This window comes from Ambystoma mexicanum, chromosome 11 (assembly GCF_040938575.1).
Source record: "Ambystoma mexicanum isolate Mex_15411 chromosome 11, UKY_AmexF1_1, whole genome shotgun sequence".
In the NCBI taxonomy this organism is placed as follows: domain Eukaryota; kingdom Metazoa; phylum Chordata; class Amphibia; order Caudata; family Ambystomatidae; genus Ambystoma; species Ambystoma mexicanum.
Genome location: NC_090934.1, coordinates 703,634,656 through 703,662,220, shown reverse-complemented (window position 1 = coordinate 703,662,220; position 27,565 = coordinate 703,634,656). Strand labels below are relative to the sequence as shown.

Below are 27,565 nucleotides of genomic sequence, written 5' to 3'. Positions count from 1 at the left end.
TAAAAATCGATTGCAATTTTTTTTTCCAAGTCCCTATATAAAATTTTGAGCAAATCAAGCTCAAAGAAATCACATGGGGGCATCCATTTTGTGAAATGGATGCCCGCCGCTGTGCTCGCTTTGGCTTTTGCGGCACTAATGAAGGAAAAGCCAGCCAGCTGTAGTAAACAAAAGCTACCACTGGGTGGCTTTTCCTTCATTGGTGCTGTACGCGGAGGACGGGGACCGGAGACTACAGGCAAAAAAGCTGCAGCTGCATCTCGCTAAGTGCTATTTTTTTTAAATAAAAATAAACACTAGCTGTGGTTTTTTTTCTAAGTGTTCCGGGCTGGAGGAGACAGGAAAACCTAGAAATAAAACCACAGCTTTAAAAACGTTGTATTTATCTTTGTGGTAGCTTTTGAAGCGACCGCAAACATAAATACAACGTTATTGTGTTTGAAAATGCTGTGGTTTTTCTTTCTAAGTTTCTCAGGCTCCTCCGGCTCGGAGGAGCCTGAGAAACTCAGAAAGAAAAAACGCCGCGTTTTCAAACACAACCGCATTGTGTTTCTGCCTGCCGTGGCTATCACTTTGGGTCTCCGGTGCTCCCCCAGGAGAGCACCGGAGACCCAAAGTGAAAGCCAAGGCAGGCAGAAACACAACACGGTTGTGTTTACATGCCACAGTGTTTCTGCCTACAGCTGATTTCCCATTTGGGGCTCTCGGGCTCCCCACGGGGGGCCCCGAGAGCCCCAAATGGGAAATGCTAATTGCTGCAGTGTTTCTGCCTAAATCTGCTTTCCCATTTGGGGCTCTAGGGATCCACATGGGGAGCCCTAGAGCCCCAAATGGGAAAGCAGATTTAGGCAGAAACACAACACGGTTGTGTTTGAAAACGCTGCGGTTTTTCTTTCTAGGTTTCTCAGGCTCAGAGGAGCCTGAGAAACTTAGAAAGAAAAACCGCAGCGTTTTCAAACACAATAACGTTGTATTTATGTTTGCGTTCGCTTCAAAAGCTACCGCAAACATAAATACAATGTTTTTAAAGCTGCAGTTTTATTTCTAAATTTTCCGGGCTCCTCCAGCCCGGAAAACTTAGAAAAAAAACTTCAGCTAGTGCTTATTTAAAAAATAAAAATAAATAGCACTTACCGAGATGCAGCTGCAGCTTTTCTGCCTGTAGTCTCCGGTCCGCATCCTCCGAGTCCTCGCACCAATGAAGGAAAAGCCACCCAGTGGTAGCTTTTGTTTACTACAGCTGGCTGGCTTTTCCTTCATTAGTGCCGCAAAAGCCAGCACAGGCGGGCATCCATTTCACAAAATGGATGTGCCCACGTGCTTGCTTTTGCAAATTTTGAGCTTGAATTCCTCAAAATTTTACATAGGGACTTGGAAAAAAAAATGGCAGTCGTTTTTTTTTAATAATGCCTATCTATTTTTTAAATAAAAAATGTTGGGCGAACCATCCCTCTAATCATAAGTTGGATTGCTCGGCACAGTGCCGCTACACAGCGGAGAGTACTAGTAGAGTGTTTGGCGTACTTCTACATAGTTTTGATTAGCTGACATTTGGAGAACTTTGCATCCTGGGGAGAGGGAGTACTTTATTTCACCAGTTCATGATTCGTACTCTACAATCAATTATTTTTTGATCTCTGAAACACTCATTGAAAAGACTATTAGGATGGAGATGATGGAAAAAGGGTTATCGGACCATTCTATGATTAAGTTGAAGTTAGAACTAGGTGGTATAAGGTCGGCCACATCAATATGGTGTTTAAAAGCATATATATTAAGGGATCAAGATACATGGACATATTTAAAATTGTTAATCAAGTCCTTCTATGAGATAAATAAAGGTTCAGCTGATGAATTAGTGGACTGGAATAGCGTTGAGGCAGCTTTTCGAGGGGAATTGATGAATATTACATCCCGTACAAGGAAATCTGGAATGATGGAATTGAAGCAGCTAGAGAATAGGTTAGGCAAGTTACAGAAGAAATTTAAATTGTCAAGAAGTAGTGAAGATAAGATGGAGATGGATAGAGCACGAGAATCCCTGAAGAGTGAAATCGGTATGCAGAGTGAGAAAGGTCTGTTGTATATGAAACAGAAATATTGGGAACAGGGAGACAAGAGTGGTAGATTGCTGGCCAACAAATAAAAGGGTTTGGTAGATAAGGCATATGTCCAGAAAAAGGTGAATGAGCATGGAATATCAATGGTGAGACTTATGTGAATGTTTTAGGAACTTTTATACATCTACCCAATTCCTCACATTAGACGATTTAGAAGAGTATGTCAGGAAAATTGATTTGCCAAACTCGACTACGGAGCAAGCAACAACCATTGATCATCTGATTAAAGGGGAGGAGATGTTAAGAGCTATTGATCAGCTTAATATAGGTAGATCGCTTGGCCTGGATGGGCTGCCAGTTGAGTTTTACAGGGCCGTTGGTCCTGAATTAGCTCCATTGCTATGTAGCCTATATAAATATTTTATGACATAGTGGGTTCTATGTCCAACGATGCGGGAGGCGTGTATTACGGTAATTCCAAAACCAGGCCGGGGTCATACTAAGTGTGTGAATAACAGGTCAATATCATTGAGAAAACGTGGATGCTAAAATATTTACCAAGATACTGACCAATTAGGTGGACATGTACATTGGTGGACTGGTTGAGCATTCCCAAGTTGGGTTTATGCATGGGAGGCATGGCTACGATCATATTAGAACTATCACAGATCTACTGGGGCTCCCTAAAGATGAGGTAGGGAATATTCTATTAATCTTTATGGATGCTGAGAAAGCGTTCGATCGAGTCAATTGGGGCTTTTTAGACTACACGCTTAAGAAAATGGGATTTGAGAATACTTTTTTTTAGAGCTATTAAAGCTTTGCACTCCTCAATCGGTGCAAGAATATGGGTAAATGGCGAACTTTTACAAAGGTTATTAGGTGCATTGACAACATTTTTCAGAATTTTCTTTGGGTTGAAGGCATGAGACCTAGGATTCCACTATATGTTCGAATGCGGGAAGTGCACGAGGGGAGTTTTGGGTATCCCAATTTGGAGAATTATTGCAGAGGGTTTCTATTAAAGAAATCAGCATTATAATTTAATGGGAAGGATAATTGCATGCCATTATGGATGATTATAGAGAAAGAAATGTCTGCCATACTCCCTGCAAGATGTATATACAATGGGGAAAATGCCTAATCCGATTGCTAAATTGACTACAATAGAAACAAATGGAGATGCATTGAAGACTTATGATCAGTGGCAGAGAAAATCGATTAATTCATTATGAGGCATCCTTGTGGCACAACTTGGGGCTACTGATTGGAAACAGGACCTTGTGCTGGCTGAGTTGGGTAATGAGATCAAGTTTAAGGGTGCATTATGGGTGGAAGGATGGACGTATGGTTCCTTTTGAGTTACTCAGAAGACATTTTGGGATAGGGAAAAAAGCACAGGCGTTATATGGAATTGGAATCTCTTCTCACGCAAAGACAGGGGATGTTAAATAGCCCTATGAAGGAGAGCCTGACAGCCTGCAGTATATTTCATTCTTCTCCATGTATGGTATCGACCTATCTGAAGCTGATGCCTATGGAAAGTTTATGTGTGACGTCATGGGAGAAACTACTGCAAGCCTGGGTGAATGAGCTGGGCAATGACTTCACTGTAAAAGATTGGGATAGTTTGATAAGAATTGGCACAAATTCAAAGATGGATTTGAATTTGCAATATGTGCGTCAAAGGATTTTATATCATCCATATTGGACCCCAGCACGGATGGTTGACTTGGGTATGGCTAATGATGACTCAATTTATTTATGTATTTATATTGCGCTGGTTGCCCGCAGGCAACAAGGCGCAAACATGAAGACAACAGACACAAAGAGACTAACATGGAGACGGGACAGTATAGAAAATAACAAAATGGCTGGGAACTATGAATAAAGTAGTTTCAGGGAGTTATTTAAAGAGGAAGGTTTTCAGCTGTGTGACCAAAAAGGGGGCACTCTATTACACATGCTGTGCGAATGTCCAAGTCTGGTGGGTTTTTGGGGTGATGTTTTGAACAGACTGGACATAACACTGGGAGTAGAATTACCAAGGTCGTCATATTCAACAATTCTGCTCTCAATTACAGGGGGGTGGAGGGTGTATGATAACTCGAGAACATAGTGGATGGATTAACAGAGTATTGGTGGTGGCTGCAAAGCAAATTCTGAGAGTATGAAAATCGAGGAAAAAGCCAGAAGTGGAGGGAAGGTTGGCAGATTTACAAATCCTGTCTAGTTATGAGAAAGTTATGCTAAAAAAGCAGAAACAAGAGGACAAATACTTTGAAACATGGGGACCATTCGATTAACTGTATAGTTGACCCCAATATTATTATAATAAGGGATGGAAGGATGTGAATGAATAGGGAGATAAGGAACTACGTCTTGTTGCTTGTTTATGTACGCTGTGTACGTGTTGCCAAGTTTTGTTGTTATGTCTGCAGGATTGTTGTAGTAAAATAATGAATTTGTTATAGTTGATAAGATTATAAGATGTTAATATGGTTAGGTGTAATAATAAGATTAGTTGGTAAAGTAAGAATTAAGTAGTTCAAATGGTAATCCATGGATATTATGAATATGTCTATAACGTATTATTTTTAAAATGATAAAGTTTTTTTTAAAAAAGGCATTAGACAAATCTCCCCAACTAACAGCCATCTTTTGTGAAATAAATTATCTACTAGCACATGAAATAAAATAAATGGATGTGCAACGATTTCTAATATGAAACTGATGGGACAGAATTGAGACTCTAGGTAAGGTTTTCTGACAATAAATGCATACTAGTCGGTTCACAAAGTGAGATTGCAGGATAATGAAGTGGAGGTAAATCTAAAACCAATTAAAGCTGCAAAATTCCTTTTGAGGGATGTAGTGCACAGTGATTCATGACCTGTGGCACCAGCAGCACCACACTGCCTATTGTGAGGGGTTGATGCACATAGGGCAGACTAGAGCAGCATAAACAGATATCAAAGAGAGATAACAAGAATATGAATGGAAAGCAGCTCAACCAGAACAGAAATAGGTTGAGAAAAAGGCATATAAGCAGTATGAAATGCCACAGCTTTGGATTTTGAGACAGTGGATCCAGCGCACACATGGTGGCAAGATGAGGAGCAGCATCACAGTTTTGAGAGGAAACATGCACTGAGGCATATGCATGTTTGATATATCAACTGCGCACAATAGTAGGATACAATAGCTTGAAAAAACAGCTCACAAAATCATTTCAACTTCCTTCAGTGTGGCACCATGTTTCCATGTGCTGAAAACAATATAGAGCCACACAGAGGCGTTGCTAGGGGGTGGCTAAGGGGGCTATAGCCCCTGGTCTTTTGGTTGTAGCCCCAGATAGAATCTCAGGAGCTACAACCAAAAGGCTAGTTAGCCCCCAGTCCTGACAGTTCCGACAACAGCGTAGCCCCGGGTCTTTTCCAGACTTAGCAACACCCCTGGAGCCACATGTAAGAATACATTTGAAAAGATGTTTTTACCTGAAGAATCAGACGTGATGTACTTAAATAAGGAGCATATTTCAAACCAATATTTAACAGAGTCTGTTAAAAAGATGCTGTTAGGGAGAATTTTCCACCGCACTGTGGATTAGGGGTTTGAAACCGTCTATCCTAAGGGTACATAATATTCCAACCAAAAGATAGGCCAAGCTTTCTTTATTGATAGCTATGGCAAAGCACTCAGGCTTCACTCAAGGGAGTTAGGAAGCTTGGTGGATAGGAACAATTAGTACCAAATAGACACCACACAGATAATGAAAATAGAGGCTTTATAGGGTTACACACAAAAAGCACACATTCAAGCACTTGGGTTGTACTAGCAGTTTAGCAAAAATTTAACATTTTGTGGCGGAAGGCGGCTCCTCGTCACCAAATTCTTGTCATTTGCACGGCAGAGTGCAAATGTGCAACAAAAAGGTGGCAAACACGTGTGTATGTCGCCTTTTCCGCTGCACTTTTACATTCCACCGTGGAAAGTGAGTAAATGCTGTCTGGCATGTATGCATGCCAGGAAGTGTTTACTTTCAACTGTTAGCGCCGCCTGCTATGCTCGCATGGCAGGCGGCGCTCACACTTACAACTAAACACAGTCCGAAATGCTTGCATGTCAGGCAGCTTTTCATTTCAATTGTGAACACTGCTTAGCATGTGTGCACGAATGCTAGGGAGCAGAGAGAAAAATATTTAAGCCTCAAGAAAACATTAGTGCAGTCATATTCAGGACGCAAAATATCAAACATGAACAGTCACTGTAATCCTCACAACCTCTAAATACAAAGTAAAATTATTAAGAAGCATGTAGACCATATACCCAGTACAGTATTTCGAGGGTGCAAAGGGGGTGAGCATTTCACACAACAATGCCCAGAGGGTCACCAAGCGCCAGAATAGGCTAAGGCTTACACTACCAGACGAATATGTTCGCATCAAACACCTAGAAGACACTGACCATCACCTGCTACAATGTAACTACAACTAGAAACCGTACCCGAATACATTGTAAAGCAGCAGCATGGAGCAACAATGTAATACATTTTAATCTTCAGTAAATTCTAGGTGCATTCTCAAATTCAAGTTGTCAGTAGAAAACTGCAGGTGGCCAAGGGGGTGTCTTGGAAAAAGTGCCTTTAAAAGCTGCGCATGGAGAAAGAAAAAATGAGAAATCCAACAGCCAGAACCACAGTAATACTTTAAAGTCATATTAATACTTGTTTTACCATGCAAGTGCAGAAAAGGAAGCAACCCATCCCAGTGGACATCAGAGGAGACCCCTTGAAGATCTCAAGTCCGAGGTTCGAGCTGCAAAGGACCAGAGAAGGAAGGAACGGAGCAGAATTTGGGCCAATGGGAGTAAGATTTAAGTTACTTATCTGTAAATATTGTTCTACAACATGGGCCTGGCATGGATTCACATGTACATGACTATTCCCCGTCATCAGGCTGGGAATCCTGGGTAAAAGAAAACACAGTTTCACCTTCACTTAAAAATTGTATATCTCCTCTAAACAATCACTGTCCTCTGGGTCCTACTGCCCACATCCAATGACAGCCCTCTTCCTAAACCCCTCTTCAGGCAGGCATCTTCAGATTTGGTAAGCACAAAGTGGCAGTATGACCAAGGAGAGCCACAGAGGGGCTGGAGGGACGGTTTACATGTGAATCCATGCCATACCCATGCTGGGGAACAATAGTTACAGGTAAGTAGCTTAAACACTTCTCCAGCATGGGGTCTGGTATGGATTCACATGCTCATGAATAACGAATACATCGCAGTACAAAATTACACAACCATGGGAGGTGGCAAGGCTCAACAGAAGCAATTAACACTTACCTTTGGAACAGGGTCACCTCAAGCGAACAGGTTGTGTAGCACTGCTTGGCCAACTCTGGACTCCTCCCTGGAATCCCTGTCGACACAGTAGAGCTTCGTGAAGGTGTGCATTGACCTCAGGATGTCCAGCAGGGGCACACCAGACAGGAACACCGTTGTCGCAGCAATCGCTTTGGTGGAGTGGGCTCTCGGACGACCGGGCAACGGTTGGTTCGCCAACCGATGAGTGCGTAATGCAGCTGGAGAGCCACCTTGAAATGAAAGCCTTGGACAAGGTCTTCCCATGGTTCACAGGGCCAAAGTTCACAAACAGTTGTCAAGTCTTCCAAAAACTCTTTGTGCGTGTACCCTTGATCTTCAGGACACAAGCAACGTCCAGCGAGTGCAAGGCCCTTTCCGCCGGCGGCAAAGGTTTCAGGAAAAAAAACAGGTAACAGCAAAGGCTCGTTGAGGTGGAATTCTGATGGAACCTTCGGCATGAAAGAGGGGTGCGTACGCAGCCCCACCTTCGATTCGTGGAAAGTCAGGTACGGTTGCTTGCAGGATATGGCCTGGAACTCACCTACCCTTCTGGAAGAGCTGATGGTCACAAGAAAAGCAGTTTTCCACGAGAGAACCTTGAGTGAGGCCCGATGCAAAGGCTCGAAGGGGGCCCCCATGAGCCTTGTCAGAACCACATGCAGTTCCCACGCCGGGGCAGGAGCCTTCACCGGCGGGAAAGATCTGAAAAGTCCTATGAGAAACTCCTTGCCAAGTCGGTGGGACCAAAGTGAAGATCTTCCTGGTGATCTGGTGTAGTGGGAGATAGCCGCTAGATGTAACTTGATGGAGGCATGCACCAGTCCGGCCTTGGGCAAGGATAGCAAGTACAGAAGAATCAGTGGGGCTGTGACCATCAGAGGGGTAATCGTCTGTGACCGGCACCACATAGCGAAACGCTTCCACTTGTGACCATAGCACTTCAAGGTCGACGACGCGCTGGCCTTTGCGACGACCTCCCTGCAGTCCGCTGGAAACTCATACCCTGCAAGGGCTTGCAAGAGCCAAGCCCTCAGGTTCAGCGATCTTAGATTGTGATGAAGGGTTGCGTCTCCTTCTCTGGTGAGAAGATCCGGAACCACTGGCAGCTTGACCAGAGGCGACGCCGACAGGCTGAGAAGGTCCAGGTACCAAATCAGCCATGCCCAGGCCGGGCGATGAGTATCATCTTGCATTGACACGGTCTGAGTGTGTTGATGCGTAGCAGGAGAGGGAATGGAGGAAACGCATAAACCGACCTTCCCACGGGAAGGAGAATGTGTCGCCCAGGCTCCTCGGCTGGTGGAATCTGCTGGCAGACTTCTAGCATTTGTAGTTTGCCGAGTTGAAAACAGGTCGATCTGGGGCCTGCCCCATTTGACGAATAGGTGGTCCACCTCATCCCGACGAAGCCCCCACTCGTGGCAGGAACGCAGTTCCCTGCTGAGGGTGTCTGGGATGGTGTTTTTGACTCCCGCCAGGTGGAGAGGGATGAGGAACATCCCCTGTCCGACTACCCAGCGCCACAAGTCCTGCGCTTCCTTGAAGATCACCGGGGATAAAGTGCCGCTCTGCATCCTGATGTAAAACATGGTGGCTGTGTTGACAGTGAAGATACTCACCACCTTGCCTTTCAGCAACGGGAGGAACGACTTGAGGGCCCAGAGCACTGCCCGTAGCTCAAGGATGTTGTTATGAAGATCGTTCTCCTCCGGCAGACAGAAGCCTCTGGCGTGCAGACGCCCGGTGTGCACTCCCCAACCCTCCAGGGAGGTGTCCGTGGTGACTGTCTCCTGGTATGGGGGAGGGTTAGAAACCGTGTAGCTTGGGCGATGTTGGAGCGGACGCCTCACCATCCCATCGCTCGACTGAACTCTTTGTTGAGGGAGATCTTGTCTGTGAAGCTTCAGGAAACCTGTATCCAGCGAGCGTCCAGGAATTCTTGCAGTGGTTGCATCTTCAACCTGCAGAGATGGACGGGGTAGATGCAGGAGGATATCATGCCCAGTAACGACTTGATGGCCCGCACTATGACCATCTTCGTCGACAACAGCCGTTGCACCTTTCTTTGAATGGCTGCTAGCCTCTCCTCCGAGGGTGACGCCAGGCAAGACACCATATTGAGTCTGGGGCCTAGGAACAGCATGTTGTACGATGGCATTAAGCAAGACTTCCGATAGTCGACGGAGAATCCCAGATCCATCAGTAGCTGGACGGTTGTCTCAGTGTGTCCAACGGCCAGCTACCGCAAGCGGGCGCGTGTCAGCCAGTTGTCCAGGTACGGGTACATGTGTATGCCCTGTAGATGCAGATGGGCTGCCACTGGTGCCAGGCATTTCGTGAATACTCTGGGGCCCGACTTCAAGTCAAAAGGTAGGGCCTTTGAACTGGTAGTGCTGTCCCTGCTGTCTACATAGAATTTCCAATGTTTCTTGTGAATGGGGACGTGGAAATAGAAGTCCTCCAAGTCCAACGACAAAGAAGTCTCCCTATTCCAGTTGGACAAGCACGTTTTGGGACTTTAGGTATTTGTTCAGACGTCATAGTTCTAGGATGGGCTTCCAGCCCCCTGTCTTCTTTCTGACTAGAAAGTATCTGGAATAGACTCTTGACCCCCGGAGCCGTTGCGGAACTAGCTCTATCACCCCATTTCGCAGCATGGCTTCTACCTCTTCCAAAAGCTGAGGGATGTGCTGCTCCTGACGGGGAACCAGAGGGATCCGAGGACACCTGCGTTGTAACTCCAGGGTGTGTCCTTGGACAAGAGCATCCAGAACCCATCTGTCGGTGGTGATCTTTCTCCACTCGCTGACAAACCTCGTCAGCTGGCCTCCCACTAGGGTACATGAGTTGCGGCCCAACGTCCCCGTCGGTTCAGGCTGTCCTCCACAACTGTAGGCCTGGGAACGGCCTCTGTAGACTTCTTGCATAGAGGATCTGAAAGGCTCTCAGTACGATGTGGAGAATCCTTTTGAAGACCTGCTCCCCTTTCCCCTGAAGGAGCGAAAATAAGATGAGCGGTTCTGCTGGAGAGCGCCCAGGGAACGGGCCGTCTCCGTATCCGTATCCGTTTTATTGGCCTGGAGGGGCTCGTCAGTGGCCTTCCCAAACAGATTCTCTCTGTCGAAGGGCATGTCCAGCACCTTCGCTTGGACCTCCTGACGGAAATTAGTGGCTTTCATTCAATCTTTTCGACGAATGCAGACACTGTTCCCCATTTGCTGGAATACAGTGTCGGCGACGTCGAAAGCCACTGTGATGGTGTGATCCAACGCCACTTACCCTTCCTGGAAGAGGGCAGTGGCATCCATCTTCTTATTGTCTGAGAGGAAATCCAGGATCAGTTCTAGCTTGTACCACAATTACCTGTCGTACCTGGCCAGGATCGCCAGTGCGTTCGCCACCTTGATAGTCGACGCTCCAGTGCAAATCACCTTCTTTCCCATGGCGTCCATCCTTTTCCCCTGGCTGTCCAGAGGGATCAAAGATGACTAGGACGGGTTAGCCGACCGTTTCCTTCTGGCCGCCTACACCACCTAATCCGGTGATGGCTGCGACCCCAAGCACTTTGGTGTGGAGTCCGGCACCTCATATTTCTTCTCCAGCCTACCCAGTTTGGCTGGAGCCGTGCAAGGATTCTTCATGAGGGCCAGGACCTCCTCCCAAACATTTTTTTATCGAGGATTCCCAGCTTGTTGACGGGGAATATTCATGAGCGTGTGAATCCATGCCAGACCCCATGCTGGAGAAGAACAAGTTACTCTCTTACCTGGTAACGTTCTTTCGATGGGATGGTCCGACGACTTATTCCATATCTATGACAGTAATCACCACAGCTGTGCTGCTTGGGAAAATCTTTCGCTGTCTGCGTCCTGCGTCGAAGACATCGATACGCCGTCCTCGAGAGCCTCCGTCGAGCCGACGTCAACTGATGTTATAAGTAGCACGCACGACGCCCGTAGCCTCAGTTGTAGTTTTTTCCCCAGAACGTGTGTCAACAATATACTGCCAGTATGACCACAGAAAGCCTTGCGGAAACGTAAGCTGCAATCGCATAAGAAATTCTGTAGTGGGGTAGGCAGGGAGGGAGCGATATGGAATACGTCGTCGGACCATCCCATCGAAAGAACGTTACCAGGTAAGAGAGTAACTTGTTCTTCGAGGGGATTGTGTCCTCCAACGTATTCCATATCTATGACAGACTCCCAAAGCAGTACCAACGTAAGGAGGTAGGAAAAGAATTTAGAATATACAAATTTAGAATGTCCAATCAAATTGCAGAGTAAAGGACCGCCTTGCCAAAGGCCAGATCCTGCCCATGGGAAGAATCTAGGGATTAGTGACGTACAAAAGTATGAACCGAAGCCCAAGTGGCTGCAACACAGATGTTACGATTAGGAACACCCCTCTGCAGAGCAGTAGAGGCAGCCATACCCCTAGTCGAATGGACCCGTAAGCCTACCGGAGGGTCCTTACCCGACAGGCGGTAACACTCAGAAATTGCCAAGATAATCCATCTAGACAAAGTCTGCTTAGTCACAGCTTCCAGCGTAACCAATAAAGAGCTGATCGTCCACTCTGACCCGGGACATGCGTGAAATGTAGAAACTTAAGGCTCTCCTAGGATCCAGCCTATGGAGCCTCTCCTCTTCCTTACCAGGATGCGGAGGAGGATAAAATGCCGGAAGAATAACCTTCTGGCTTAAGTGAAATTCCGACACCACCTTCGGAAGAAAGGAAGGACGAACTCGAAGGACAACCCTGTCCTTATGAACCACAGTGAAGGGTGGCTTAACTGAAAGTGCCTGTAACATACTCACTCTGCGAGCGGAAGTGACCGCAACTAAAAATACAGTTTTAAGGGTTAACAGTTTCAAAGGACAAGAATGTAAAGGCTCAAATGGAGCACCCACTAGAAACCTAAGAACAAGGTTCAAATCCCAACCAGGCACCTGGGAAGGTGACAGAGGGAACACACTAGTGAGCCCTTTCAGAAACTGAGAAATTAAAGGAATATAAAAATAAGAACACTCCTGAGACGAGCGCTTAAATATGGACAGCGCCGCCAGGTAACCTTTAACGGTACCCACTTGCAAGCCCCTGTGGGCTAAAGACACCAAAAAAGACAGAACCATAGGAATGTCACATGAAAAAGGATCCACATTCTGAACCCTGCACCAGTCGCAGAACTGTCTCCAACGGCAACGGTACAAGGACTTTGTTGCCGGGCGTCTGGCCGAAAGCAACACCTCCATCACGTCTTCAGGGAGGTCCCAATCCTTATACCTCAACCTTTCAGAAGCCAAGCGTGAAGGTTGAGGAATCTGACCTCTGGATGGAGAACCTGACCCCACTCCCGTCTCGCTAGGGAAGACGACGTGGAGGGCAGATGGACAAGTCGAGAAGGTCCTGGTACCACGTCCTCCGGGCCCATGCCGGAGCAATGAGGATCATCTGGGAACTAATGCAGTACTTGCGGGATGACGGGGACTGCAGGAAACACGTACAGCAGTGGGAAGGACCACTCCACCACAAACGCATCTCCTAAGGCTCCTCTTGGAGGAAAGTCCCGCGAGCCGAACCTTTCGCACTTCCGGTTGACACTGGAGGCGAAGAGATCCACTTGAGGAGTCCCCCAAAGGGCGAAGATATCCAGGAGAATCTCCTGAGCCAACTGCCACTCGTGAGAGATCGCGCTCTGCCTGCTCAGAGCGTCTGCCGTCTCGTTTTCGTCTCCGGCCAGATGAACTGCCGAGATCGAAATTTCCTGCTGGATGGCCCAGAACCCGAGCTGCATTGCATCCCTGCACAGAGGAAGTGACCCTGCCCCCCCTTTTTGTTGAGGTAGTGCATGGCCACTGTGTTGTCTGTCAGAATCAGGACATTCTTTCCTCGCACAGTCGGCAGAAAAGCCTTCAGGGCAAGCCCGACGGCCCTCAGCTCCAAAAGATTGATATGGAGTCTGGACTCCGATGGAGACCAACGACCGCTGACTGTCCGCTCATTGGCATGAGCTCCCCGTCCCGTGAGGGACGCGTCCGTCGCAATCGTCACCTCCGGCCAGGGTAGCCAAAACGGAGCCCCCCCTCATCAGATTGCCTTCAACGGCCCCCCACAGAAGGTCCTGGGTGACCGAGGTCGGCACCTGAACGGGGTCCGACATCCTGCCGGAGGACTGTGACACCGGGAGCGTGAGAGCCCACAGCAAAGATCTCACCCACAACCTGGCCTCTGGCACCAGAAGAATGCAGGATGCCATGAGGCCGAGCAACCCCAAGAACTCGAACGCTGGGGGAGACTGAGCATACTGAAACTTGTGCACCATCTGCTGAATGTGTTGAGCCCTCACCTGAGGAGGAAAACACTGCCCCAGGGACATGTCCAGCACTGCTCCGATGTACTGGAGCCCCTGTGTTGGCATCAAGTGGCACTTCTTTAAGTTGAGGGAGAAGCCCATCTTGTGAAGGGAGTGGCAGGTGATGGACAGATGATCCAGGACTTGCTCGGGAGAGCGCGCCCGGATCAACCAATCATCCAGGTTGGGGTAGACGTGAATCCCCCCTTTCCTGAGATACGCTGCCACCACCACCATGAGCTTGGCGAAAACCCTCGGGGCAGAGGTCAATCCGAACGGCAGGACCCGAAACTGAAAGTGCGAGTCGCCAACCGTGAACCTCAGGTACTTCTTGTGCTTGGGATGGATCGCACATGAAAATAAGCGTCCTTGAGGTCAAGAGACACCAACCAGTCCTGAAGTTGAAGGGCCTGGAGGACTTGAGAAAGAGTAACCATCTTGAACTTGTCCTTCCTGAGGAGTTTGTTCAAACCGCGCAAGTCCATGATTGGTCTCAATCTCCCGTCTTTCTTCGAAATCAAAAAATAAGGGGAATACCATCCCTTGTTCCTCTCCGCTACGGTCACCAGTTCTATGGCGCCTTTCTCCAGCAGGGACTGAATTTTCTGAGCAAGGAGCGAATCCGGACTCTTCAAAGAGAGATTCCCTGGTGGATTGTCGTGAGGCCTCTGCCTGAAAGGAAGACAGTAGCCGTGGGCAATGATCTCCAGAACCCGCACATCGGAAGTAATGGCCCGCCATTCTACAAGATGCTGTGCCAGCCTTCCCCCAAGTGGAGAAGCATGGGCCTCATGATTGAGCTGAAGCGGCTGCGGCAGTGCCTGAGGGCAGAGAGGGCAAAGAGGCAACTGCTCGCACGGCCTTGGCACCTCGAGTACCTTTTTTTCACCTATGGTACTCCTACGGTTGCCCCTTTGACTTGCAGCTCCTCTCGATTTACTAAAGGACGAGTAATATCGAAAGGAACCTCCCCTCCATTGCTGTCCCCTAGGACGAAAAGGCGGAGGTTGGCGAACTGCAGCGTCCAACGACTTTGCTGCAGCTTTGGAGGTCTGCAACCTCTCAAGACTCTCGTCAGCCTTGCTGCCAAAAAGATGTACATCATCAAAGGGCATGTTGAGGAGCCGGGCTTGCACATCAGGAGCAAAACCCGACTTCCGCAACCACGCAAACCTGCGTATTATGGTGCTCGCCGCCATGGACCGGCTGACGCAATGAACCATGTCCAGACCCGACTGAACGGATTTACACATGGCACCCTTGACATCCTGCACAATAGCAAGCAAACCATCCCGTTCTTCCCCTTCGGGAATATGATCAGCCGCTAAGAAAATACAGTTCCACAGAGTGTGCGTGAAACGAGACAAGGCACAAACGGAGTTGGCCGCCTGAAGCGCCATACCCCCAGCCGTCAAAATGTTTGTCGTCCCTATCAGGAGGGATGGTAGGGTATGACGCCTGCTTTGCTGGGGCCGTAGCCGCCTGCACCACCAAACTCTCTGGAGTAGGGTGCGTGGTCAAGTAGCAGGGGTCACCACTGGCTGGGCGATATTTCTTCGGCAAGGACTTACTCAATGCCAGGAGACTCTCCGGTGAAGTCCAAGCCGCAGCCACCCTTCTCTGCAAGGCCATGTGGAATGGCAGCAGGTGGTCAGTTGGAGGACCTTGGTCCAGGATATCAGTCAGGTCATCCTGCGGAAAATCCCCAGGGGGGCAGACCACCCCAGATAATCTGTGACCCTCGACACAGGCGCCGGTATGAAGATTCAGCATGCGTGCCAGGCTCCGGCCTACCAAATGCCACCTCCGGAGAGGTGTCTAGACCACTGGCGTCGTGCAGCGACTGGCGCAGGTCCTCAAGTTGACTATGACCAGAAACAATGTCATCAGGAACCCCTGCAGGAACCTCACCTTCCTCAGACCCCTCATCCACCTCAGAAATATAATCCAGAGGCTGGAAAGAGGGAACTGAAAAAGGAACAAAGATGTTTTGCCTTAGTCAGAGCCTTTCTTGCCCGTACCACGAGGCATCCCCGACAAAGCCGTCTCGAAAGGCGTTGATGGAATCGGCGTCGATGTCGAGCGTGGCGCCGACAGCTTCGACGGCGTCGACACAGGCCTCGAGGGCGGAGCCCCGAGCGTGTCTCTCAACAGCCTGGGCGCTGATGCCTTCCTCGGAGGCGGGGCCTCGAGAGAGTGAGTCGACGACCTCGGCGCCGCCGGCGTCGAAGGCTTCCTCGAAGACATCACAGGTTCTCGCGGTCTCGAGGGCGTCGAGGACCGGGACCTGGAACGGGCATGCCTAGAGCGACCATCCTTGTCCGATTGGGAACTCGAAGGCGCCCGGTGGTCACGCCGACTGCTCGAGCCCAAAGGCGGACGAATGGTGTCTCTAGCACGGCCACGACCGGCGTCCTAAGACGGCGCGGACGGACCAGAGCCCTGCGATTGAAAAATCGGCAACATCTCCTTTCGGAGGGAATCCCATTCCTCAGGAGTGGAATGCTTGTTGGGACAAGCAACCCGCCGACAGGCGGAATCCTCGGAAGAGGACGGGGAAGGCGACCTGTGACGACGCTTCCTGGAGTGCCTCGACAAGGCAGAGGAATGGCAGGACCGACTCCCAGACCGAGAACCCCCGGACTCACGACGGCGATGCAGAGAGTCGCCCCTCGAATCATCCGGCGAAAGACCAGTGGAACGTGACTTCTGGGGCTCGGCCACCTTACCGACCGACAGCTTCTTCTTACACTCCCGCAAGGCCTTCGATGTGAGCGATTGGCAGTTGACACAGCCGTCCGTATCATGGTCCTCCCCGAGGCACCAGAGGCAAGCGTTGTGCGTATCCGTTAGCAACATCTTGGACCTGCACACCCGACACTTCTTAAACCCGGACCGCGGGGTGGAAGAAGCCGAAGGCGACATGCTTACAAGTAGCAACGAAGAAACCGGTTCGAAGAACTGAAAGAACAGGATTCAGTAGAATTGAGGCACGCGAGAACTACGAAGCGGACACGTTTGTGGAAAAAACAAAACTGAGGCTACGGGCGTCGTGCATCCTACTTATAACATCTGGTGACGTTGGCTCGACGGAGGCCCTCGAGGACGGCGTATCAACATCAGTGACGCATAAAGATTTTCCGAAGCAGCACAGCTGTGGTGATTACTGTCATAGATATGGAATACGTAAGAGGACCCAATCCCCTCGAAATGATGAACTGTGGCAGAGTAGGCATGCAAAACCTCACTATCCCAGGACCCAGGAGACATTTGGCAGGAAATCCAAAGAATATACCAGGACCCCAGGACCTGAGGAGAAAGTGCATATGGTGCCAATTCCCTGAAGATTTGGTTTTGAGACAAAAGGAAAACCACACAAATACACGGCTTCTCTTACAGAGACAAGGATCCAGTGCCCAGGGACTTGAACCCCAGACCAGGGACATCCCAGACGAAGGAAAAGAAAAATCAGTCTTCTAGGAAGAGTAAACACATCAGTCAGGAGCTGAAGCAATGAAGGTGGCGGCATCCAGAATATGTAGGAGCCCGACCACTCAGATCTGCGCAGCTTGGAGAGAAAGACTGGGTAGCCTGCTGACAAGGAATGCATCCAGGACGGGTTAACAGTTTGGGACCACCAAATATCACAAGATGGAAACCAAATATCCCAGATGGAGCTGTATCAGAGATATGGTGATTCACCACTCTTCTGGGCAACAGGGACTTCCCACATCGAGGTGCTTGGTTCAAAAGGATTTTGCAGGAATGTAGAATTGCATCAATCCAGGAACGGTGTCAGCATGGGACAGCCAGTCCTGCGCACAGGAAGACTGGGAGGACGAGGAACAGCGCAGGAGGGATGTACAGCAACTAAAAGAAGGAGGTAAGTTAAAGGACATAAGACTCAGCAGGTATGGCCAAACTAGGTTCAAGAAAATCAGCAGGGCATTTTCCTGGCAAATCTTCCAGCAGTTCAGGTAAGAATCAACTGTTCTGAGGAATGACCAGTGGCTTCCCTAGATATGCACATTGAGACACCAGACATACCCAGAGATTTTGGTCAACGGTCAAGCAAACGGGCCCCGATACCTGCCAAACACTGGATGTGTAGTGGGGCTGTCTGGGGAGAGTTCCAGTCTAAACTACTTTTGAGGGTGCAGGGCTGGCCTCAGAGTGAGCCCATGTTTGTACAATGGCCAATTTAGGCATGCTTTGTGATTCCCACAGACAGAGATACTGTTACATTGGGCTAATGCAGTAAAACCAGCTTCCCTAGTGGGGAGGCTAAAACATGAGTACTGCTGCCAGCAGCCTACTCAACATCACCATTGCAGGGGGATATAATCACCTTAGGGCCAAAAAGGCGTGCTAAAAAATAGCCCTAATCCTAAGAGCCATAAGGGCTACCATAGGACAGAACAACAAAAGGGTTTTTAGTAGCAGGGCAATGTCAGTAGAAGTTTATCTGAGGAAAGAAATAAGGTCAGAGATCTAGAAAAACAAATATGAAAAAGCAAAACAAGTTCAGGGTACCATAAAATGGGACAGCAGAACACCCAAAAATGTAATTCTGCCATAACTGAAGTTGAAGTGCAAATTCAAGGAGAGACTTTCTTGTAGATTGATCCCTAGTTGGAAAATATTTTATTGCCCCAACTTTGCAGTGAAACATGTAGACAAATACACCACAGCACACAGCACAGACCAAAATATTTCATGAACGGGTGTAATGTGTATTATTTATTATTCTTTATAACTGGCTCAGTCACATAAGTCTAAAACACTTCATGAAAGCCGGATTACGCTGAGCACAAAACACAGTTAGTGATTCCAATAACCAACAAATACTTTCTTAGCCCAACCAGAAACACACAAGTACTCGGCTTGGACAAGCTAACATGACAATTGACCTAATCATAATTATATTGAGAATAGATTTAAACCTCTCTTACCTGACAGGCTGAGGTTTGATTCTTGGCTTTCTTGAACATACTCGCACATATTCCTTTTTATTTGCATTTTCTATAAACTTAGCATACACCCGTTTATACTTGGTTTTTGCATCTCCGAAGTATCCTAGATACTAAAAAAAATAATCCCATTATCAAGAGTATTTTTTTCTACTAAGGAAACATTACAACGGGATTTACAAAAATTCCTAATAAATCATTTTATATTTGTTTTGGCCCTCTTATTTCTTTAACTTTTTTGATTTTTTTAAAATAATTGTAAAACAATTACATTTTCAACAGAAATGATTAGATAATACAACATTAAAAGAATAATTCAGTTTTACAATATATGTTGAAGTCAAACTCAGCATGGTTTACATTTGAAACTGCAATCTTATATAAAGTGAGAATAAAAAAAAGAAAGAATAACATAACATGGTGTACGAACAGATTACTCTAGATAATCACAATTTACAGAGCTTCAAAGATCTCGGAGTAAACTCCTCAAAGCTCATTGTCTCCAATTCCGGCAACATGCGCTCCTCATCCCCAGTAGCAAGGACCAATTAAATAACAAGAAGAAGTCAAACACAGTTTCCCTAACCACCAAACAAGATCACCTCTTCACTAAAGAGGTTTAAATAACAATGCAATTTAAATATGTTATTTAACATATAAGCAGATGATCTTAGATAACATTAGATCAAAGTTGGATTTGTGGCATGCAGTTTCTCCTGGATGCACACTGCATTCCAGCCCGGAGAGTCTAGACTTGTTTTTAACTTTGCAGTTCAGGTTGTGGTTCTATTTTTAGTTTTTATGGCCTTTGTATTCCTTGGCTGTAATGGAGGAATTAAAGAACAAGTTACTTACCTTTAACTGTTGTTCTCCAGCATGGGTCTGGCATGTAGCATGGGTCTGGCATGGATTCACATGCACGTAAAAAAGGAGTTTTGCTTTAAACACTTGAATACTGCCTTTTGCCTGGCATCCAATCACAAAAAACCGGGTCATACTGTACCCATCTATTGACGGTCGTCCCCCTGAGTCCCACCTTTGGTGGCCATCTTCAGATTAGAAGCACGCAAGGTGCCAGTATGAACCCAGAAGAGCCACAGCGCGTACGGAGGGAGGGTATGCATTTGAATCCATGCCAGACCCATGCTGGAGAACAACAGTTACAGGTAAGTAACTGGTTCCTTCTCCAGCATGGGGACTGGCTGGAATTCACAGACAGGGCCTTCTGCTGTTTCACAGGACCAAAGTTCACAAAGAGCTGAGAAGTCTTCCAGAAATGTTTCGAGCAGACCACATAAAACATCAAGACACGAGCAACGGTTAGTGTATGCAATGAACGTTCAGCAGTCGAAACAGGACTCAGGAAACAGACTGATAGGCCCAAAGGTTCGTTAAGGTGGCACTCAGACGGAACTTTCGGCATGAAGGCGGGGTGAGTGCGGAGCATGACCCTTGTAGGTTGCAACGATAAATAGGGGGCTTTGCCTGAATTTCCCTGATTAACTGGCCAATGTAATCAATAGCAGGAACAAACAAGTTACTCTTACCTGGTAACGTTCTCTCGATGGGATGGTCCGACGACGAATTACATATCTATGACAGTAATCACCACAGCTGTGCTGCTTCGGAAAATCTTTCGGCGTCCTGCGTCGATGACGTTGATACGCCACCCTCGAGGACCTCCTCCGACAGCCGACATCACTGGATGTTATAAGTAGGACGCACGACGCCCGTAGCCTCAGTTGTAATTTTTTCCCCAGAACGTGTGGCACCAGTCTTCTGCCAGTCTGACCACACAAAGCCTTGCGGAAACGTAAGCTGCAATCGCATAAGAAATTCTGTAGCAGGGAAGGCAGGGAGGGAGCGATATGGAATGTGTCGTCGGACCATCCCATCGAAAGAACATTACCAGGTAAGAGAGTAACTTGTTCTTCGAGGGGATTGGGTTCTCCGACGTATTCCATATCTATGACAGACTCCCAAAGCAGTACCAATGCAAGGAGGTGGGAAAAGAATTTAGAAAACAGAAATATAGAATGCCCAATCGAATTGCGGAGTAAAGGACCGCCTTGCCAAAGGCCAGATCCTGCCCCCGGATGGAATCGAGGGAGTAGTGACGTACAAAAGTATGTACCAAAGCCCAGGTGGCTGCATCACAGATGTTACTAATAGGAACACCCCTCTGTAGGGCAGTACAGGCAGCAATACCCCTGGTAGAATGGGCCCGTAAGTGGACCAGTGGGTCCTTAACCGCCAAGCTGTAACACTCAGAGAAAATAATCCAGCGAGACAAAGTCTGTTTCATCACAACTTGTCCCAAACGCTTTCCAGCGTAACCAATGAAGAGTTGATCGTCCACTATGACCCGGGACATGCGTAAAATATAAAAGCTTAACGCTCTCCTAGGATCAAGCCTATGGAGCCTCTCCTCTTCCTCACCACGACGTGGAGGAGGATAAAACGCCGGAAGAACAACCTTCTGGCCTAAATGAAGTTCCGACACCACCTTCGGAATAAAGGAAGGAAGAACTCCAAGTACAACCCTGTCCTTATGAAACACAGTGAAGGGTGGCTTAACTGAAAGTGCCTGTAACTTACTCACTCTGCGAGCGGAAGTGACCGCAACCAAAATTACAGTTTTAAGAGTTAACAGTCTCAAAGGGAATGAATGAAAAGGCTCAAACGGAGCACCCATCAGAAACTTGAGAACAAGGTTCAAATCCCAACCGGGCACCTGGAAAGGTGACGGAGGGAACACATTAGTGAGCCCTTTCAGAAACTGAGAAATTAAAGGAATTTTAAAATAGGAACACTCTTCAGACGAGTGCTTAAATATGGACAGCGCCGCCAGGTAACCTTTAATGGTACCCACTTGAAGGCCCCTGTGGGCCAAAGAAAGCAAAAAAGACAGATCTTAACCCTGCACCAGTCGCAGAACTTACGCCAACGGCAACGGTACAGGGACTTTGTTGCGGGCTGTCTGGCCGTGAGCAACACCACCATCACGTCTTCAGGGAGGTCCCAATCCTTATACCTCAACCTTTCAGAAACCAAGCGTGAAGGTTGAGGGATCTGACCTCTGGATGGAGAACTTGACCCCCCCCCCCCCTCCAATGAGAGCAGATCGTCTCGGTAGGGAAGACGACGTGGAGGGCAGATGGACAAGTCGAGAAGGTCCGAGTACCGCGTCCTCCGGGCCCACGCCGGAGCATTGAAGATCATCCGGGAACAGAACCTCCGTAACCTCTGCAGTACTTGCAGGATGACGGGGACTGGAGGAAACGCGTACAGCAGTGGGAATGACCACTCCACCACGAACGCGTCTCCTAAGGCTCCTTTTGGAGGAAATTCCCACGCAGACCCTCTCGCACTTCCGGTTGACACTGGATGCAAAGAGATCCACTTGAGGGGTCCCCCAAAGGGCGAAGATCTCCAAGAGAATCTCCTGAGCCAACTCCCACTCGTGAGAGATCGCGCTCTTCCTGCTCAGAGCGTCCGCCGTCTCGTTTTCATCTCCGGCCAGATGAACTGCCGAGATCGAAACTTCCTGCTGCATTGCCCAGAACCAGAGCTGCATCGCCTCCCTGCACAGAGGAAGTGACCCTGCCCCCCCCCCTGTTTGTTGAGGTAGTGCATGGCCACCGTGTTGTCCGTCAGGATCAGGACATTCTTCCCTTGCACAGTCGGCAGAAAAGCCTTCAGGGCAAGCCTGATGGCCCTCAACTCCAACAGATTGATATGGAATCTGGACTCCGACGGAGACCAACGACCGGTGACTGTCAACTCGTTGGCATGAGCTCCCCGTCCCGTGGGGGATGCTCCCGTCACGATCGTCACCTCCGGCTAGGGCAGCCAAAATGGAGCCCTCCTCATCAGATTGCCTTTGTCGGCCCACCACAGTAGGTCCTGGGCGACCGAGGACGGCACCTGAACAGGGTCCGACATCCTGCCGGAGGATTTAGACCACTGGAACTTGAGTGCCCATTGCAAAGATCCCATCCGCAACCTGGCCTCTGGCACCAGAAGAATGCAGGATGCCATGAGGCCGAGCAGTCTCAAGAACTCAAACGCTGGGAGACTCTGGGCAAGTTGAAACTTGTGCACCATCTGCTGAATGTGATGAGCCCTCACCTGTGGAGGAAAACACTGCCCCAGGGACATGTCGAGCACTGCTCCGATGTACTGGAGCCTCTGAGTTGGTGTCAAATGGGACTTCTTTAAGTTGAGGGAGAAACCGCACGGCAGGACCCGAAACTGAAAGTGTGAGTCGCCAACCGCAAACCTCAGGTACTTCTTGTGCTTTGGATGGATAGGCACATGAAAATAAGCGTCCTTGAGGTCGAGAGACACCAACCAGTCCTGAAGTTGAAAGGCCTGGAGGACTTGAGAAAGAGTAACCATCTTGAACTTGTCCTTCCTGAGGAGTTTGTTCAAACCGCGCAAGTCCATGATGGGTCTCAATCCCCCGTCTTTCTTGGAAATCAAAAAATAAGGGGGCATACCATCCCTTGTTCCTCTCCACTACAGGCACCAGTTCTATGGCGCCTTTCTCCAGCAGGGATTGAATTTCCTGCACAAGGAGCAGATCCGGACTCTTCAAAGAGAGATTCGAGATTCCCTGGTGGATTGTCTTGAGGCCTCTGCCGGAAAGGAAGACAGTAGCCGTGGGTTGTGATCTCCAGGACCCACTCTGCAAGATGCTGCGCCAGCCTTCCCCCAACCGGCGAACCATGGGACATGGTCTCATGAATGAGCTGAAGCGGCTGCAGCGTTTCCTGAGGGCAAAGAGGCAACAGCCCGAGCGGCCTTGGCACCTCTAGTACCTTATTTTCCACCTCTGGCACTCCTACGGTGGCCCCTTTGACTGGCAGCTCCTCTCGCTTTACCAAAGGATGAGTATAACAAAAAGGAACCTCCCCTCCATTGCTGTCCCCTAGGACGAAAAGGCAGAGGTTGTCGAACGGCAGCGCCCAACGACTTCGCTGCAGCTTTGGAGGTCTGCAACCTCTCAAGGCTCTTGTCAGCCTTGCTGCCAAAAAGATGTTCCCCTTCAAAGGGCATGTTGAGGAGCCGGGCCTGCACATCAGGAGCAAACCCTGACTTCCGCAACCACGCAAACATGCGTATCACCGTGCTCGTCGCCATGGACCGGCTGACGCAATCTGCCATGTCCAAACCCGACTGAACGGCCTCACACATGGCATCCTTGCCATCCTGAATCATGGCAAGGAAACCATCCCGTTCGTCCCCTTCGGGAATATGTTCAGCCGCTAAGGAAACACAGTTCAACAGAGTGTGTGTAAAATGTGACAAGGCACATACAGAGTTGGCCGCCTGAAGCGCCATAACCCCTGAAGAAAACACTTTCTTCGCCCAGCCGTCAAAACGCTTGTCGTCCCTATCAGGAGGGATGGTAGGATACGACGCCTGCTTTGCCGGGGCCGTAGCCGCCTGCACCACCAAACTCTCCGGAGTGGGGTGCTTGGACAAGTAGCAGGGGTCGCTACTGGCTGGGCGGTATTTTCGCGGCAAAGACTTGCCCACTGCCGGGGAGACTCTCCGGAGAAGTCCAAGCCGCCGCTGCCCTCCTCTGTAGAGCCATATGAAACGGCAATACCGGGTCTGTTGGTGGACCAAGGTTGAGGATATCCATAAGGTCATCCTGAAGAAACTCCCCCAGTGGAGCAGACCATCCCAAGTACTCGGTGACCCTCGACATAAGGCGCCGGTATGAGGAGTCGGCGGCTCAGGCCTACAAAACTCCACCTCCGGAGGTGTGTCCAGCCCACTAGCATAGTGCAGGGACTGCCTCAGGTCCTCAAATTGGCTATGGCCCGAGAGAATCTCGTCTGGCACCATATTAGGAACCATGCCATCATCAGAGCCCTCATCCACCTCTGAAATAAACTCAAGATGGCGGTAAGAAGGCACAGAATGTGTACCAAAACCATGCTTGACCTTGGCCAGAGCCTTTCTAGGGGGTTCCACCGAGCCTTGGGGTACCCCCGTCGACACAGCCTCGAAAGGCATCGAGTGAATCGGCGTCGACACCGAACGCGGCGCCGACAGCATCAATGGCATCGACACAGGCCTCGAGGCCGGAGCTCCAACCGTGTCCTTCGACAGACTGGGCGCCGATGGCGCCGACGACTTCTTCAGAGGCGGGGCCTCAAAAGAGTCCGTCGACGTCTTCCTCGAAGAGATCACAGGTTCACACGGTCTCGAGAGCGTCGAGGACCGGGACCTGGACTGGGCATGACGAGAACGATTCCCCTTTTCCGAGCGGGACCTCTCCCGCGAATCGTGCCGACCACCCGAGCCCGAAGGCGTGCGAGCGGTGTCTCTCGACCGATCACGACCGACCCCACTCGGAGGCGCGGACGGACCGGTGCCCTGCGATTCGAGAATCGCTAACATTTTCTTCCCGAAGGAAGCCCTTTCCTCCGGCGTCGCCTGCTTGGAAGAGTAAGCTACCCGCCGACAGGCGAGGTCCTTGGAAGAGGACGGGGATGGCGACCGATCACGGCGCTTCCGGAAGTACCTCGAAGAGGCAGAGGAATGGTGAGACCGACTCCGGGACCGAGAACCACTGGACTTCCGACGACGACGCGGAGAGTCGCCTCTCGAATCGTCCGTCGAAAGCCCCGCAGACCTCGACTTCTGTGGCTTAGACACCTTACCTACCGATAACTTCTTCTTGCGCTCCCGCAAGGCTTTAGACGTGAGCGACTGGCAGTCGACAAAGTCATCCGTGTCATGGGCCTCCCCGAGGCACCAGAGGCAGGCGTTGTGCGAGTCCGTAACCGATATCTTGGACCCACAGTCCCCGCACTTCTTAAAGCCCGGACGCGGTGTGGAAGACGAGGTAGACATCTTCACGAAGAAAGACTTCACAAAACGAAACAGGTTCTAAGAACGAGAATGAACTCCAAAGAGTCGAGGCGCGCCGAGATCTCCGAAGCGAACACGTTCGCGGAAAAAACTGAACTGAGGCTACGGGCGTTGTGCATCCTACTTATAACATCCAGTAACGCCGGCCATTGGAGGAGGTCCTCGAGGGCGGCGTATCAACGTCATCGACGCAGGACGCAGATGCCGAAAGATTTTCCGAAGCAGCACAGCTGTGGTGATTACTGTCATAGATATGGAATACGTCGGAGGACCCCCTCGAAGCAGCCTTCCATGAAAGAAACTTGTGCGGAGCATGATAGAAGGGCTCAAATGGAGGTCCCATGAGCTTCATGAGAGGACAACATTGAGCTCCCGTGCCAGGGCTTTCACTGGAAGGGAAAAAACCTAAAAGAGACCTTTCATGAATTCTTGGACCAGTCTCTGAGACCATAACGATGGCTTTGTAGTTGAATAGGTGTATCGTGAAATGTCCGCCAGATGTATCTTGATGGAGGTGTGGACCAAACCAGCGAGAGCAGGTACGGCAAGAGCTCAGGAGCAGAGAGACACAGCGGCGTGATGCCCTGCATCACACTGTGTCAATTTGTGACTGCAGCACGATTGAACTGAGGGTGCTCTGCCCTTGGCAAGAACAGCTTTATATTCTACCGGAATTTCGTAGTGACTAAACTCTAAGGCTGCAGGAGCCAGGCCGTGAGGTTCATTGACGCCGGGTCGTGATGTAGGATGGTTCCGCTTTGGCTGGAGAGCAGGTGTCAGAATCCGTTGTATTTGAACCCAAAGTGTAGTTGTCGAGTTCTTCCAACCAATGTACCCCTCGGGACACGCAAGGTGAAGTCCAGAGGAGTCAATTAGTCGAAAGAGGGGAACACCACATATAAGATCAGGCTCTGCAAGGGAACAAGGGCACGTTAGTTGGATAGTCTCTCCTACAGTACACAATAAACAGAAAAAACAAGGCACAAACTTAGTGGTTATAAGAGCTATTCTTATTTGGTCTGGGACAACTAAATCCAAGCAGTTGGATTAACAAGAGAATTTCTATGGAGACACAAGATGCAATATTAGAGTAAGGAATAAGGTCAAACAATTAGGAATGAGGACCAGTCAGGGATTGTAATTTATCAGGGTGAGTCTTGGTCTGTCCGTGTAGCCCAACTGAGCAACCAGTGCATTCAACTCCTATGCTGAAAACACGAGGACGCCTAGACGAATCAGAAGTCTCTAGTCCCAAGACTATGCCACCGACACGAGGACGCCTAACGATCTAAGTGCCTGTACTATGCAGTCTCCAGTCAACAGCGCTTTGCAGGAATACACTGGTACGGTGTTGGGGGCTTACAGGACAAGAAGCAAGAGGTATGCAGATCCTAAACTGACTTGAAGTGTGGATGAGTAATCAGCAATCCAGAGTGGTGTTTAGTTGGAATGAATGTTCAAGTGTGCAGGCTCAACCAGGAGGATGATCAGATCGCGTTGTGATGGCGGCGGCCAGATCCTGAGTCAGAAGGCAAAGAATGGTCAAAAGGTCGTTGCGGGTTCATTAACATGCAGGCAGCTAGTTATTGGAATTGGCAGGCAAGAACAATCCGGGGACGGCCTGGGTCAGTTCTGTTATGGAGGAACTGCAGGGTGAAATCGTGAGAAAAAGAGAAAACTGCAGGCAGACCGGGTTTGGTACACGTGTAAGAGGCAATCGATTCAGCAGGCAAAAGCAAAGTCCAAATAACGGTCCAGGTCATCAACGAAGCACAAGAAAGCAATATCAGGGCAAGGAAAGGCAAGAGTTCAGGAAACGAAACAAAATGAAGCCATGATTTTTTGTAAAATCAGAAGCGGTGACTAGTGCAACCCGGAGGTTATTTAAAGGGTTGTCATGGAAGCCAACTGCTCCTCTAAGC

The 27,565-nt window shown here is 49.1% G+C and overlaps 1 protein-coding gene across 3 annotated transcripts in view; it reads right to left on the bottom strand.

Annotated features, from left to right (window-relative positions):
* QSER1 (glutamine and serine rich 1) overlaps positions 1-27,565 on the bottom strand; it is a 1,726,564-nt gene that overhangs the window by 853,112 nt on the left and 845,887 nt on the right. For all 3 annotated transcript variants that reach the window (XM_069623572.1, XM_069623573.1, XM_069623574.1), the window contains one exon: positions 18,735-18,865. In XM_069623572.1, coding sequence (XP_069479673.1) covers positions 18,735-18,865 — 131 coding nt within the window. The remainder of the gene's footprint in view (positions 1-18,734; positions 18,866-27,565) is intronic.